This window comes from Rattus norvegicus, chromosome 10 (assembly GCF_021556685.1).
Source record: "Rattus norvegicus strain SHRSP/BbbUtx chromosome 10, alternate assembly SHRSP_T2T, whole genome shotgun sequence".
NCBI lineage: Eukaryota > Metazoa > Chordata > Mammalia > Rodentia > Muridae > Rattus > Rattus norvegicus.
Genome location: NC_141543.1, coordinates 88,402,897 through 88,417,028, shown reverse-complemented (window position 1 = coordinate 88,417,028; position 14,132 = coordinate 88,402,897). Strand labels below are relative to the sequence as shown.

At 45.1% G+C, this 14,132-nt stretch overlaps 1 protein-coding gene across 1 annotated transcript in view; it reads left to right on the top strand.

The window, feature by feature from the left end:
- Nucleotides 1-3,050: 3,050 nt before the first annotated feature.
- Nucleotides 3,051-14,132, top strand: part of Kpnb1 (karyopherin subunit beta 1) — a 28,798-nt gene continuing 17,716 nt past the window's right edge. Inside the window, exons 1-8 of the mRNA NM_017063.2 lie at nucleotides 3,051-3,189; nucleotides 3,286-3,344; nucleotides 5,511-5,693; nucleotides 9,141-9,341; nucleotides 10,302-10,454; nucleotides 12,035-12,094; nucleotides 12,615-12,704; nucleotides 13,695-13,805. Of these exons, the coding sequence (NP_058759.2) occupies nucleotides 3,150-3,189; nucleotides 3,286-3,344; nucleotides 5,511-5,693; nucleotides 9,141-9,341; nucleotides 10,302-10,454; nucleotides 12,035-12,094; nucleotides 12,615-12,704; nucleotides 13,695-13,805 (897 nt within the window). The 5' untranslated portion in view covers nucleotides 3,051-3,149. The remainder of the gene's footprint in view (nucleotides 3,190-3,285; nucleotides 3,345-5,510; nucleotides 5,694-9,140; nucleotides 9,342-10,301; nucleotides 10,455-12,034; nucleotides 12,095-12,614; nucleotides 12,705-13,694; nucleotides 13,806-14,132) is intronic.

The following is a 14,132-nucleotide window of genomic DNA, read 5'->3' as shown; positions in this document are numbered from 1 at the left end:
GGGGACCGAACCCAGGGCTCTACCACTGAGCTAAATCCCCAACCCTGAAAGCGGTTTGTTTTGTGGAACCAAATTATGGGTCATCCTGTGTGGGCAATCTGCAAGAAAATGACAGGATTCTCAGGGATGTCATGTCACTAAGTCTTATTTTTAAACAGCTAGAAGAGGACATTGGATCCCCTGGAACTTGAGTTAGAAGGCTGGAAAAAAATTGAACCCAGGTCTTCTGGAAAAACAATCAGTGCTCTTAACCATATCTATCCAGTCTCTATTTTTGAGACAGGGTCTCGTGTAGCCCAGATCAGCCCAGAACTTTCCTCTGATCTTTGTATATCTACCTCTCCAAGGCACCCAGCCCTGTGGACTGATGACACTAAGGAATGCTAGTTAATGCACTAGGCAAACCTTCTACCATCTGATCTACACTCCCAACTTCCCTATCATTGACTTAAGCCATGTATATATATGTATGTATGTATGTGTGTATGTATATATATAAATACAGAGCAGCCCTCCTAGTTGATAGAGAAAAATATTGGGGTTAGGGAGCAGATAAGCCAGAGGAAATCAACTAGATAAATATTGTATGAGGAATGATGGGCCTACAGTTCTTGTTGAGAAACTTCAAGTTTCTATAGTATTTTTTTTTCTTTTTTCTTTTTTTTCAGAGCTGGGGACCAAACCCAGGGCCTTGTGCTCGCTTGACAAGCGCTCTACTGCTGAGCAAAATCCCCAACCCCAAGTTTCTATAGTATTAAGACTGCCTTTTGGCTTAATCAAAGTTATGGAGGCACAGGACCAGCATGCATCTGTGTGTGTAGGTGTGTGCACATGCTTTGAGTGAAGAGAGGGCAGCATGGCTAATTCCAGCACTCAGGACCCCCTAGGAAGGAAGGTTACAGAAATATTGAAGCCAGTCTGAGATACACAGTGAGTTCTAGGATAGCTACAAAAAGAGATCCTGTTTCAAAGAGGCAAAACAGAATAAACTCACACACAAAATTCTAATGGAAACATTGCAACAAAACACTTCCTAGGCAATCCTATTGGCATATGCCAATTTAATCTTAGCACTCTGAAGGCAGAAACAGGTAGATCTCTGCGTTCAAGGCCATCCTGGTCCATCTTTGAAGAGTTCTGGGAACTGACTCTGTAAATCAGATTGGACTCCAGAGATCCACCAATCTCTAACTCCCAGTCTTTAAAAAAAAAAAAAAAAAGTCCAATACTGGGAAGGAAAGGCAGAGGGAAATCTGATTTTGAGGCCAGCCTGACCTACAGTGTGAGTTCTAGGACTGCCAGGGCTACACAGACACCCCTCTCCCCCACCTAGTGCGGGGGTGGGGTGGTGGGTGGTGGTGGTGGAGAAAAAACAAAACAAACATACAAAAAAACCCAACCAACAAACCAAACACAGGACTGCACACTAAACAAAAATTTTTCTTAAAGTCAGTTAGGCTAAGAAGTTAAAGTATTCAGAACATACTGTATGTATATATTAAGCCGTTGAAAATACAATACATGCAAAAATACAATACATGCAAAAATACAATAAAAAAATCACAAGGTTAAAATGTTCCGGAGAGCATTAAATCCTCCGAAGTTTTCTAAGTGTGACTAGTGTAGGGCAATTTCTTTACGTTTAAGATTAAGTAATAAAATCGACACGCTACCTGGACCCACATGCTCCTAAACCCCACGACTTGCAGCCCAGGCACACAAATGAGGGGAAGGGAATGTCAAACAACTATATGCACCAGGTTTTTATTTTGTCTTTTTAATTGAAAACAGTATCTCAAACTGTAGTTCAGGATTCGGGATACTGAGATGGCAGGTGTGTCGCCACACCTCGTCAACGCGCATGTTCTTTATATAATCTATACACATCTTGTAAGTTACGTCGGAACACCAAAGGTTTCTGGTTAACTGTTAAGTGGTCTAAGGACGCGGCTCCGCGAAACTTTGCTAACAGCACAGGGCCCTGCTAGGGGCTCCACGGGCAATTAGGCTCGCCTAAATCCAGCTCTGACCCAGTCTGTAATCCGCTGTGTGACCTTGGACACGCTCCATGCTCTCTCTGGGCTTCAGTTTCCAAATCCGCAGGTTGGAAAGTGAACCACGTGGTCCTCACGGTCCGGCTCAGCACAGTGGCGGGGAGCAAGGGACCTCGCCATTACAGCAGCTTCCTGTGGGCGCGGCGCAGGGCTTTAACGGTCCCCTCCCCGCCCCCTCTGAGGCCCGCGAAATCCTCATTTCTCCTACACCACAGTGAGTGACCGCTCTCCGTAAAGCGCAGTCCCAGCCACTCGCGCGCAGCTCCGCCCCACCCCGGAGGCGTCCCGTCGTGCTCTGCGCTAGACTCTTAAGAGCCCCGGGGCCTCCCGCCTTTACGCGCGGCGACCCCGAACTCCTCAGTTTTCCCGGCGCCCCGTCCTATCAACGTCCAGTATCCCAGCCAATCCGGCGCGCTAGGAGCCTTACCTTCCGCCCACCCTCCTCCCCGCGCACAGCCGGCCTGAGCCCGAAGGCCTTTACCCAGGCCAACCCAATCAGCGGCGCGCTCCTACCTACCCCACCCCAGGACCCCTCCCCTCGGCCAATAAGCACTCCCTATTCTGCTGCCCGCCCAGCCAACCGGGCCTTGAAGCACGTAGGCCAATGGGCGCGCGGCGGCTCTTCAACGCTAGGCTCCTGGCCAATCGGAGACTCCGCGTGGCTCCAGCAGTAGCCAATCGCTGTGCAGCGCGGTGCCGCCGCGGAGAGGTCCGGCAGGAATATCCCTCCGCCTCCCTCCCTCAATCTCTCTCCCTCCCTGCGATCCGCCTCTCACTTACAGCCGCCCTTCCTTTCTCCCTCCGCCGCCTGAGCACCAGCCGCGCTCTGAGCTGCCCCCGGGGTCCCTCCCCCGCCACCAGAGGAGCAGCTGCTGCCGCCTAGCACATTAGGAGGGCGGAAGGAAGGAGAGCAGGGAGGAAGGGGAGCCGGAGCGCCTGCCCAGAGGCGGCCGGTGAATGGGCTTGTGGTGACCCCCACCCCCCACCCCACCCTCCCTTCCCACCCGACCCCCAACCCCCATCCCCAGTTGGAGCCGCCGCCCGAGAGGCCGGGCCGTCGTCTTGGGAGGAGTCCCCGCCGCCGTCACCTCCGCCATGGAGCTCATAACCATCCTCGAGAAGACCGTGTCTCCGGGTAGGACTCGGGGCCGGGGGTCGGGCTGAGGTGACTGGGGTGGGGGAGGGGGTGGCCCCTCTGACCCCGCTGCCTCTCCCCCATTTCTCCTGGCAGATCGGCTGGAGCTGGAAGCGGCGCAGAAGTTCCTTGAGCGTGCGGCTGTGGAGAATCTGGTGCGTGCTTCCCCGCCGCGCCCCATCCCGCCGCGTCCCCATCCCTGCGTGCGGGCCTTCCCGCCCTCCTGGAGGCCCAGGCCTGAGGAACCCACCCCGCCCCATCTCGTCCCCCTTCCCCCCCGCCCGGCCCAACCTAACCCCGCCATCGGGAAGCCGGTGGGTGTGTCCCGCCCCGGGCCCTGCGTCTAGCCAATGGCGAGACGCGCCGGGGTGATCGCTGTCCAATCGTCACGCGACCTGAGGGCGGCGGTGCAGCGGGAGGGAGAAAGAGGGAGGGAAGGGAAGTTAGGTTGCATGGCGCTGCGTGTTCAGCAAGGGTGGGGGTTGGGGAGCCGGGCCTAGGGGCCATGTGGAAGCTCTGCGCCCTGCCGCCTGTCTTGTACTGGCTGCGGCCGGCTTCTCCTTCCTGTCCCATGGCTCTGTTGCTGTCTGCAACTACTTCCTAGAGCCCTATCCTTTCCTAGCTCCCTTGGTCTGTGCTCATGGCCACGCCTGGCACCCGACCACCTCTGAACCCATTGCCTCAGTTTTTTCCCTTTCTTGCCCTATTATCCCATTCCTGGCCTCAGTGTGCACGTGTGTTCTGTGTGAACTTGGATTATTCAGAGACCTCATCTATAGGGATCTCAGATTGAGTCTTATTTCTGAGATTGAGCCTATTCCCTGATGAAATCAGTGGATGAAATATAAAACCCTGATTTTATAATTTTGGATTTAAGAAGTACATTTTAAAAAAAGACTGACCTTTGTATAGGAAAATATACGATTATTGAAGCAACCTATTGCCAGAATGTTTCTCCCTTCCTTTGGGGGGAAGGGGAAGTGGGGGAGGGGAAAGGAGGGAAGGGTGGGTGGTATTAAAAGTCTCTTTAAGGTAGTAAGTTTTAAAAAGTCAAAAGGACATTGTAACCAAATGTAGTCCTTTGTGATGCTTGGCAAAATAGTAACATGCATAAAGCCACAAATCCTATTTTATTATGTACGGACCACTTTTCTTTTTGAAAGAGTAGTAAGTGACTTTGTATTGACGTTTTTATGTTTAACTCACAACCTTTCAAGCAGTTCTTTGTTGGTGTGGACTGAGAATTCTGCTCATAGTATATTCTTGGTTTTGCTTTGCTAGTGTGCTAGAAGCCCTTTTTCCTGCACCTAACACTCAGTGTCACAGAGTAAAACTTGGAGAATTATCTTCTGAGCTTGTAGAGTTTGCTTGCATTGAGAATTATCTCCTGTGTTTGGTTTGCTAACACTAAAAAAATGTGTCTACTTTGGGCCTTTATAACTTTCCTGATTGGGCAGATTTCCCCACCCAACTGCCCCACCCTTTGTGCGTGTTCCTCTGTATGTATGCTCTGGAAGAGGAAGAAATGTGTTACAAGTTTTAGATGAGTGGCTTTTGGACCTGTATTTCAAAACATAGGTTTTGGGAGGATTCATTGTTAGTTGACAGTAGGTCCAAAACAGGATAGGCTCCTGGTATGTCCTGCTACTAAACAAAAACGACTTTTCTCGACAACTCATGTGTCATTCACATTGTCGTGTTCTTTCAATTTCTGAATACTAGTTAACACTTTGACTTACAAATCCCTTTTGGTGAACATTCAGAGCTAAAACCCAGAGGACTAGATCTTATATCTGTGTTATACTTTCATGTATGTGCGTATGTGTTAGAAAAGGTGACTTATATGAGATCAGAGGGCTGTCCTGATTATTATTTTTGGGCAAGACCTTTTTCTAAAGTATACTTTTAAGTATTCTTTTCATTCAGCAGTTTTGCAGCATTGGGCTTTCTTGTACCTGCTTGAAGAAACTTGTCACTAGGATAACACATTACCAGGTGTCAATTTGGCTTTAATTCTGCGGAGCTATTTATAAGACTTGGGCTCAAAACATGTTCTTGATAGGAAGAATCTGTCTCTTCACATAGCAGGTGAGGTTTTATAGGACTTGTCCTTGAAGTGGCTTATGTTGCCTAGTCAGGCCTTAACTTTTTTTTGTTGAACCGGAGGAAACCTTTTCAGTGTTGAGTTTATGCAGGTACCAATTCAAAAAGAGATTTTCCAGTTTTCCGAGATACTTTGATCTAAATTTTGTGTTTCTTCTCTAGGGCTTTGCAAGCAAGTGGAAATTGCTGATAGACTTATAAATGTGTCTTCTCCACAGCCCACGTTCCTTGTGGAACTGTCCAGAGTGCTGGCAAATCCCGGAAACAGTCAGGTTGCCAGAGTTGCAGCTGGTCTACAAATTAAGAACTCTTTGACATCGAAGGATCCAGATATCAAGGCACAGTACCAGCAGAGGTGGCTTGCTATTGATGCTAATGCTCGGCGGGAAGTCAAGAACTATGTAAGTGACTGTCAAATCCTTGATATCATATGGTTTAAGGGAAGACGCTGGTCATTTGCATGTGATAGCCTTCTGAGACCCAAACGTTACCTGGGTGTAAGAATGTATTTTCACTAACGTCTCTGTGGCTGTAGGTGTCTGGTGCAGTGGGTTGGGCTCGGCAAGCTCAAGTGACCGTAGCAGCTTGGGAAGTTTAGTTGGGTCTCTGGGTTAGAGAAGTACAGGTTTGGTGCTGTAGATCACAGCCACTTAGGAGACTTCACTGCTACTATATATTTAGCTCAGTGGTAGAGACTTCAAAGCCTCAGGTTCTCTCTTTAACACCATGAGAGAGAAAGTGTGTTTGGGGTGTCTAGAATGAAGCTGAGGAATTGCCCAGGCTAGCATCAAAATCCTGGTCCTTCCTGTCTTTACTTCTGAAGTACTGGGATTATAGACATGTGGCACAACACTGCGCTCTGATATATTTTTGAGTGTGTGACAAGGTGTTAAGTTTAGCCCAGCCAATCCTTGATTTTATTAAAGGATAGCTATGAACTCTTACCTTTCTGAATTTACTCTAAATGCTGGGGGTGTCAGGTGTTTGCCACCATGCCTGGGTTTTCAGAGATATTTTAAAAATATTTTCTACTTGTTTTTAATGTTGTTTCTGTATGTCTTAGCAACTATGGAAGCCATAAGAGGGTGTTGGTTCCCCGGCAGCAGGAGTTACATGCCATTGTGAGCATCAGACAAGGGTGCTGGAAACTGAACTCTTAGGTCCTTTGGGAAAGCAGGGAGTGTTATGCTGTTGAATTCTCTCCAGTGCAGTCAAACAGCTCCTTTCTGCTTCCTTCTGTGGTGGCAGGTCCAGTTGTTTGCTGGTTTTTACATGATAATATGTAAAGTCAGTGAGATAATTTAAGTGACTTTGAGTCAAACAAAGAGTTTGTAGATTTTGTGTATGTGTCTCACCATGTAGTCCAGGCTGGCCACAACTCACAATCTAACTGGCTCTGTCTCCTGAGTCCTGGATGTGTGCCACCATACCTTGTCTTTTTATGAATCTTAAAACCAAACCGTGGAAAACTTGGTTGAGGGTCTTGGCATTATGAGTGAGTCTCCACTGGCTTGGAATTGTGGCATTTTTGTGATTCTATTGTTTTGTTGTTATTGAATTAGAAAGCACAGGATTCAAATGTAGATAGACTTGTCTTTTTTATTTTAAGTAGTAAAGTTACTAAATAAAGTTAATAAAGTAGTGGTCTTTATGGAAAGGGGCCAAAGGAAGCTGGGTAAATTAAATAGTTGTAGTCATAGTTTGTTCGGGGTTTTAAGGTGGAAATAAGAGGAATTTCTATGTTTGTATTTAGGCAAGTCAAGATTATGGGCATCATAATTGCTAGATTTAGATTCTACTTTTAGGCAAATTAGTGTCCTTTGAGGCAGATGCTTCCCTAACAGGGACCCTCCTTCCTTTTCCAGTCATATTGTCTACTGCCTATCAGTTGAGACACAAGTTAGGAAAACCAACTTACTTTGAATCTTCCATGCAGTGTATAAAGCTATTTCTATCCAAACTGTGTCTTCTCAGAAATGATATTTTTCTGAAGTGTTATTTTTAGATAGGGTCTCATTATAGCTGAACTCACTATTTTGACCAGGCTGGCCTCAAACCCACAGAGATCAACCTGTTTCTGTTTTTCTAGTGCTGGATTAAAGGTATACCAATGTGTCTAGCTATTGAATTATTTTTGATTACATATATGTGTGTGGGTGTGTGCACTTCAGTGCAGATGCCTAAGGAGGACAAAGTTGTGGGACCCATCCCCCTGGAGCTGAAGTTACAAGTAGTTGTGAGCTCCTTGACATAGGAGCCAAGCTTGAGTTCTCTGCAAATGATGCATGTGCTTTTAATGGCTGAACCATCTTTCCAGCCAAGTGTAATACTTTAATCCCCACCTCTTAGTTGTTAGACATAAACAAAATATATTTTTTCTCTTTTTTGTTGGTTTTCATCATTTGGAGCTGGAGACCTCACAATTGTCCCCAGGCTGGCTTCTACCACACAAGGTGGTCCTCTTACCTTTCCCTTCCTGGTGTGGTGTCTGCACACTGGGTTGGTTGGGACTTAGATTGAGTTGTACTCTTTCACCTCCTGAAGTTTACAGAGCTTGCCTCAGTTTTCCTTTTGTGGTTTTCAGAAAGGAGCTCACTATGTGTAGCCCAGGCTGGTCTCGGCCTTCTGTATGCTGGAGACAGGGTGTCCATTACTGTTGGGCTGGAGAGATGGCTCAGTGGTTAAGAGCACTGACTGCTCTTCCAGAGGTCCTGAGTTCAATTCCCAGCAACCACATGGTGGCTCACAACCATCTGTAATGGGATCTGATGCCCTCTTCTGGTGTGTCTCAAACAGTGACAGTGTACGCATATACATGAAATAGATAATTTTTTTTTTTAAAAGATTGAAACTATTGTTATTGGGTGGAGGGTGGCAAAGATGATACACCAGATAAGAGATCGTTCATACGGGCTCATTGCTATGCCACAGGGCACGAAGTGACCTGACCTAGTCAGCAAAGCTGGCCTGAATTTCTGGCAGCTTGCTTTTTTTTATCCTGTGTTCATGCCAGGGACAGTTAACTGTTTGCCTTTGGGTGAACTCCTGATTGTCAGTGAGTTCATGGTCTGAATTAGCTGATCATGGTAATGGTTAACCCTGCGCAAATGGTGGCTTCCTCTTTTATCTGCATCTGTGTGGTTATCCTGTATAAATGCTGCATTCCAACGAGACAAGCTTAGTGGCGGATTTCCATTTGGCATCACTGACTACTTCTTGGTGATGGCTAAGAACACTATTTTGGTTCCTAGGCATACAGAACTAGTCCTCTGAGAGAGAGTTCGGGTTATATAATGGTTGAGTCTTAGATTTTGGTAACATTTACATGATGCTGTCACTTAACCCCAAGCTTTTTTTTTTTTTTTTTAAACAAAAGTCAGTACTAGATTGTAATGAACAAAAAGGAGATGAGTTTGTGTCGTCTGGGAGAAAATCACATCCTTGAATCAGACTAGATTAATACACTAGGAATTACATTCACCTGGGTGCTCCACAGCCTACCTACCTGTCCATAAAAGACAATGAACATGCTCTTATTACAGATGCATACCTAGAAAATAGATTTTGCCCCCATCTCTCCTGCCTTGCCTTTCAGGGCTACTTCTTTCTGATGTGTTAAGTTTTGATGTGAGATGAGTTGAGAAGTCCATTTGCCTGCAAGCAAGGGACGGTTTTGCTTAAAGGTTCTGGAGACTGGTGTTGATACTTAAGTAGTCCTTTTGTGGGATGAGAAAAACAAAGATCAGATACATGTTAAACAGGTGGTTGTGGTGGGTAAAGTGTGCTCAAAGAATGTTACAAACTGCTATTCTGTGTCACTCCCCTCTCCTCCAAACTCCCCGCTGCAGGTTTTGCAGACTTTGGGCACAGAGACTTACCGGCCTAGTTCAGCCTCACAGTGTGTGGCTGGTATCGCTTGTGCAGAGATCCCAGTAAGCCAGTGGCCGGAACTAATTCCTCAGCTGGTAGCCAATGTCACCAACCCCAACAGCACGGAGCACATGAAAGAGTCCACACTGGAAGCCATCGGTTACATTTGCCAAGATATAGTAAGTATTCCTGCTGTTTCTGACTTACGTGCTTCCATTCTTTTAGCTGTCACATGAGTGCTGCTGGGGTTCTCTATCAGAAGATGAAGCACCAAGCTGCCGTGCGTGGTACTTTAAAGATAGGAGTACTTACTTTGGACCTCTTAGTCTCAAATTACTAATCATGTTCTGAAGTAAGAAACTTGAGGGCCAGGAACTCAGAATGGGCCTGGGTCCGGGTATAGCTAAGATAGAGTGCCTCGTATTCATGACATCTTATGATATGGTTTCTAGCACAAAAAGAAAAGGAACAAACTCAGTGGAAATCAGTAAGAGATATTTTGGGTGGGTTTATTTTATTCATTCATTCGTTTATTTATTTATTTTTTGCTGTTTGGAGACAGTCTTCTTGCCTTCTAGGTTGACCTTGAACTCCTGAGCTTTCCACTTCCATTTCTCAAGTGCTGGTTCACAGTTCTTGGGGGGTGGTATGCCGTTAATGTTCCCAGCCTTTTGCCGTCTGGAGGCCAGGTTTCTCACCCACTATAGTTAGTCACTGGAACCACGGACGTCTTCGGGACAACCGTCCTTGGACTGTTGGTGGTGAGGTTTAACTCCTCACTCTGGTCCCTGGTCAGCACTGACTATTGCACAGCCCATGACATTTTGCCTGAGTTTAGATGTTCTTAGTCATTCAGTCATTCAGTGCAGGCCCTTGGCTGTTCCAAAACTTTATTTTGGCATAGGTGGGAAAACCATCAGACTGCTGCTGTCTTTGTGTACAGAGGCAGGCTGACGGGTTTGGGTTGTTTTGGTTTGGTCTGTACTATCCTGCAGGTATTTTGCGGGTGCTTTGCAGAACTATTGGAAATGAAACTGTCAGAGAAGGCTGTGGCCTCCTTTGGTAGATGTGATAATTGGAAAGCCAGCTGATTAGTCAGCAGCATTTGCTGGGCCGTTACTTTTCTCTGCTTGTTTTAGGACCCGGAGCAGCTGCAGGATAAATCCAATGAGATCCTGACTGCCATAATCCAGGGCATGCGGAAGGAAGAGCCTAGTAACAATGTGAAGCTGGCCGCTACCAACGCGCTCCTGAACTCACTGGAGTTCACCAAAGCAAACTTCGACAAAGAGGTATGTTTCTCCACCATAACCTGCTTCGAGTATGAGCAATAAAAGACTTCGAGCTTTGGTTTTTGTCTTTAAGATCAGAATGCATTCGATTCCAGTCTAGTGAGGTTTCTTGTGAGGTATGTCCACAACTTGATGAAATAGCATACAGGCCATGTTGACCTTTTTTGAATGTGTGAGGTTGGTTATTTGGTTTATTGTAGAGGCATTCATAAGTGTTTCGTTTGGCAAACTAACTTTATACCTACTGGCTAACTTCCCATTTCTCCAGTCTCCAGCTGCTAGCACCCACAGTTGTACTTTCTGTTTCTGTGAGTTAGATTCCTCTGGATACCTCATTTAAATACAGAAATGGAACTAGGCCTCAGCTGCCGTTTTAAACTTCTGAGTTGTTATAATGTTTTGTGTATGCCTGTGGCGTGTGGGGAGTGGTGCACATAGTGCAGCAGTTGGGACAGGCCGCTTTAGAGTCTGTTTTCTCCTTTTCCCTTTACATGGGCTCTAGGGGTGAGCTCTGGTCATCCGGCTTGCACACCTTTGCCCACCAAGCCATCCTACCATTCTATACTTGACTTTTCCTGTCTAGGTTTGTGTTTTTGTTTTGTTTTTTACTTAGCATAGTATCTTCAGAAGTCTTCCATGTGTGATAATTTTCTTTGTAAAGCTAGGTGATGATGTGATGATGATGATAAGTATTGTGTATGCATATACTACATTTTGTTTATCAAGCCATCCATTTTGGGCTGCTTCCACCTTTTGGACACTGTGAACAGTACTATTGTAAAAATGAGCATGTGGATACTTTTAGAAAACTGATTTCAGCTTGTTTTAGCCTCTACTCAGAAGTGGGATTACTAAGCCATATGGTCTGAAAATATTTTTGGGTTTATGTTCGTTGATACCATAGTTCAGTTTTTGTTGTTTCTTGGCCTGTAGGTCGTGAGATCTAGGATACCACAGCAAACTAATGTGTTGTGTATGTGTGGTTTATTACCTTTTTTTTGGTTTGTATTACATGAGGCAGACTCTCAATGTGGGGTTAAAGGTGTATGCCACCATGCCCAGATTCAGAGCCAATTATGTAATTGGTTGAGAAATGGAATGTTCCTATAAGATCACAAATGACTTAGGAAGGCCAACAGTGAAGTTCGCTATTCTGTTTGCCCTTTACCACGTTTCATGTGAATTTGTCATTTTTCAGGAAAAAAAATTGTCTCCGAAATCAAATGTTTTGAATAATTTTAAAGTTTTTGTTTTGAGAGACAGAGTTTACTCTATGTAACCCTAGCTAACCCAGAACTCATTCTCGAACTTGCTAGCCTAGAACCCAGAGATTCCCCTGCCTCTGCCTCCACACATACATGGCCATGTCCTGCTATTTTTAAATTTTACATAGAAGGAAAGTGGTTTTCTTAATGTAGGGTTTTGGGGTTTTTTTTTTTTTCTTCCCCTTTTCACTAGTTACTATTTAAACCTTGTGACCTAGGTCTCCCTCTCTTCTCTAATACCTTCCTTGTAGGGTCTTGAAACCTTCCTACATGGAGTTAATAATGGATTCCTAATGTTCTTTACCTTTTCCACAGTCTGAACGGCACTTTATCATGCAAGTGGTCTGTGAAGCCACACAGTGTCCAGATACAAGGGTAAGTTTGTTGCTTTTGAAAAATTATCTTTCCCTATCTTCCTAGGAGACACTCTTATCAGCCAGTTAGAAATTTAGGGAATCGTTGAATTAAAGTTTGAATAATCTTACCAATGAAGTTTTCTATAACATATGTAAGAGAGACCATTATTACTCTCTTAAAGGTTGAGAAGGCTTTGATCACCTTTGCTAATTTAGTTAGCGCCTTGAGTTGTTCCAGTGATTCTCTTCATTGTAGACATTGAAGTGAAAGTCATTGCTACTGCTGTGACCTAAACTTGACCCTGGAAATTAGTGAAAGGAATAACTTAGTCTAGGTAGCAGCAATTGGTTTAACCCTCCTGTGGGTTTTCCTCACTGGAACATGGAGGGGAACACACTGAAAAGACAAGAGGAGAGAGCGAAAATGGAGGATGGGTCAGATTGACAGGTCAGTGACATCATTACTCAGAGATGCCTTTAGTCACTAAGTCTACCTTTGCAGTCTGCTCACTTAGTAACTTTTAATCTGTTCTTCAAAGGTAAGAGTGGCTGCTTTACAGAATCTAGTGAAGATAATGTCCTTGTATTACCAGTACATGGAGACATACATGGGCCCTGCCCTCTTTGCAGTAAGTATTTTCTGTGATTAGAACTTGGAGTTAGTTGCTGGGATCATTATTTTTAATTGCTATTTTGTAATCCTGTGGGTTTTTAAAGATTTAATATTATGAAGTCAAGAAAATTACTTGAGTATGGGTGTTAGGGCTTGTTGTTTTATTCTTTTGAGACATTGATTCACACCATACTTCCAGTTGGTCTGGAGCTCACTATGTACTCCAGAATGGCCTCAAACTCAGCAGTCGTTTTAGGGATGGGATAACAGGTGTGAGCCCCATCATGAACAGTAATGTAAGCTTATGTGCCAGGAAAATGTCTGATATCTTTGGGGTTATGTATATGTCTACCACCACCACCGCATACAGGGCCTCTGTAACCCTAGATGTTCCGGAACTCACTGTAGACCGGGCTAGCCTTGAACACGGAGATGTACCTGCTTCTGCCTCCTGAGTGCTGAGTAGTGCTAGGAATGATTTAGAGGCGTGCATTCAGCTCTTTTTGTTTTTTGTTTTCCCTCCTTTTTTTTTTTTCTTCCGGAGCTGGGGACCGAACCCAGGGCCTTGCGCTTGCTAGGCAAGCACTCTACCACTGAGCTAAATCCCCAACCCCGCATTCAGGTCTTAAAAGGTATTTTAACTGATATTTTGCAAGGTTTTTTTTTTTTTTTTTAAGTTTTTGTTTTTTGTATCCAACTACTTCACAAATGGCTTTATTAATTTTTTTTTAGAATTATTTATTTTATGTATGTAAGTACACTGTTGCTGTCTTCAGACACACCAGAAGAGGGCATTAGATCCCATTAGAAATGGTTGTGAGCCACCATATGGTTGCTGGGATTTGAACTCAGAATCTCTGGAAGAGCAGTCAGTGCTCTTAACCACTGAGCCATCTCTCCAGGCCCCTCTAACTGTATTTTTTTCAATCTTGAATGTCTGGTCAAAAGGATGTCTAACTTGAGTTTGTACTTACTTGGTGTCTACGGTGTCTTTTTCTCCTTTCAGATCACAATTGAAGCAATGAAAAGTGACATTGATGAGGTAGCTCTCCAAGGGATAGAGTTCTGGTCCAATGTCTGTGATGAGGAAATGGATTTGGCCATTGAGGCTTCAGAGGTGAGCCTGGGGTGCGCCTCTCTGAGAAGAGCTGCTGTTGTGTCTGGACTTTACACATTTACTTTGTGGGGATCACTCTTCTGGAGGGGTTCTGTTCTGACCGTCTGACATAGTGTGTTTTCTGTTAACCAGATGCCCTCAGTAATAAGACAGCACACACTTTTGTCTGTTGCAGGTATTCATACTAATAGTTCTGCTGTGAACACAAGGGGGCAGCAGGTTGTCAGCATAGTGAAGTAGCAGCTGACTGGGGTGGGGGGGTGGGATGACGACGACGACGACGACTTGTTTTCCTGTTTGAAATCTCAGTACAGGACCAAGATGTGT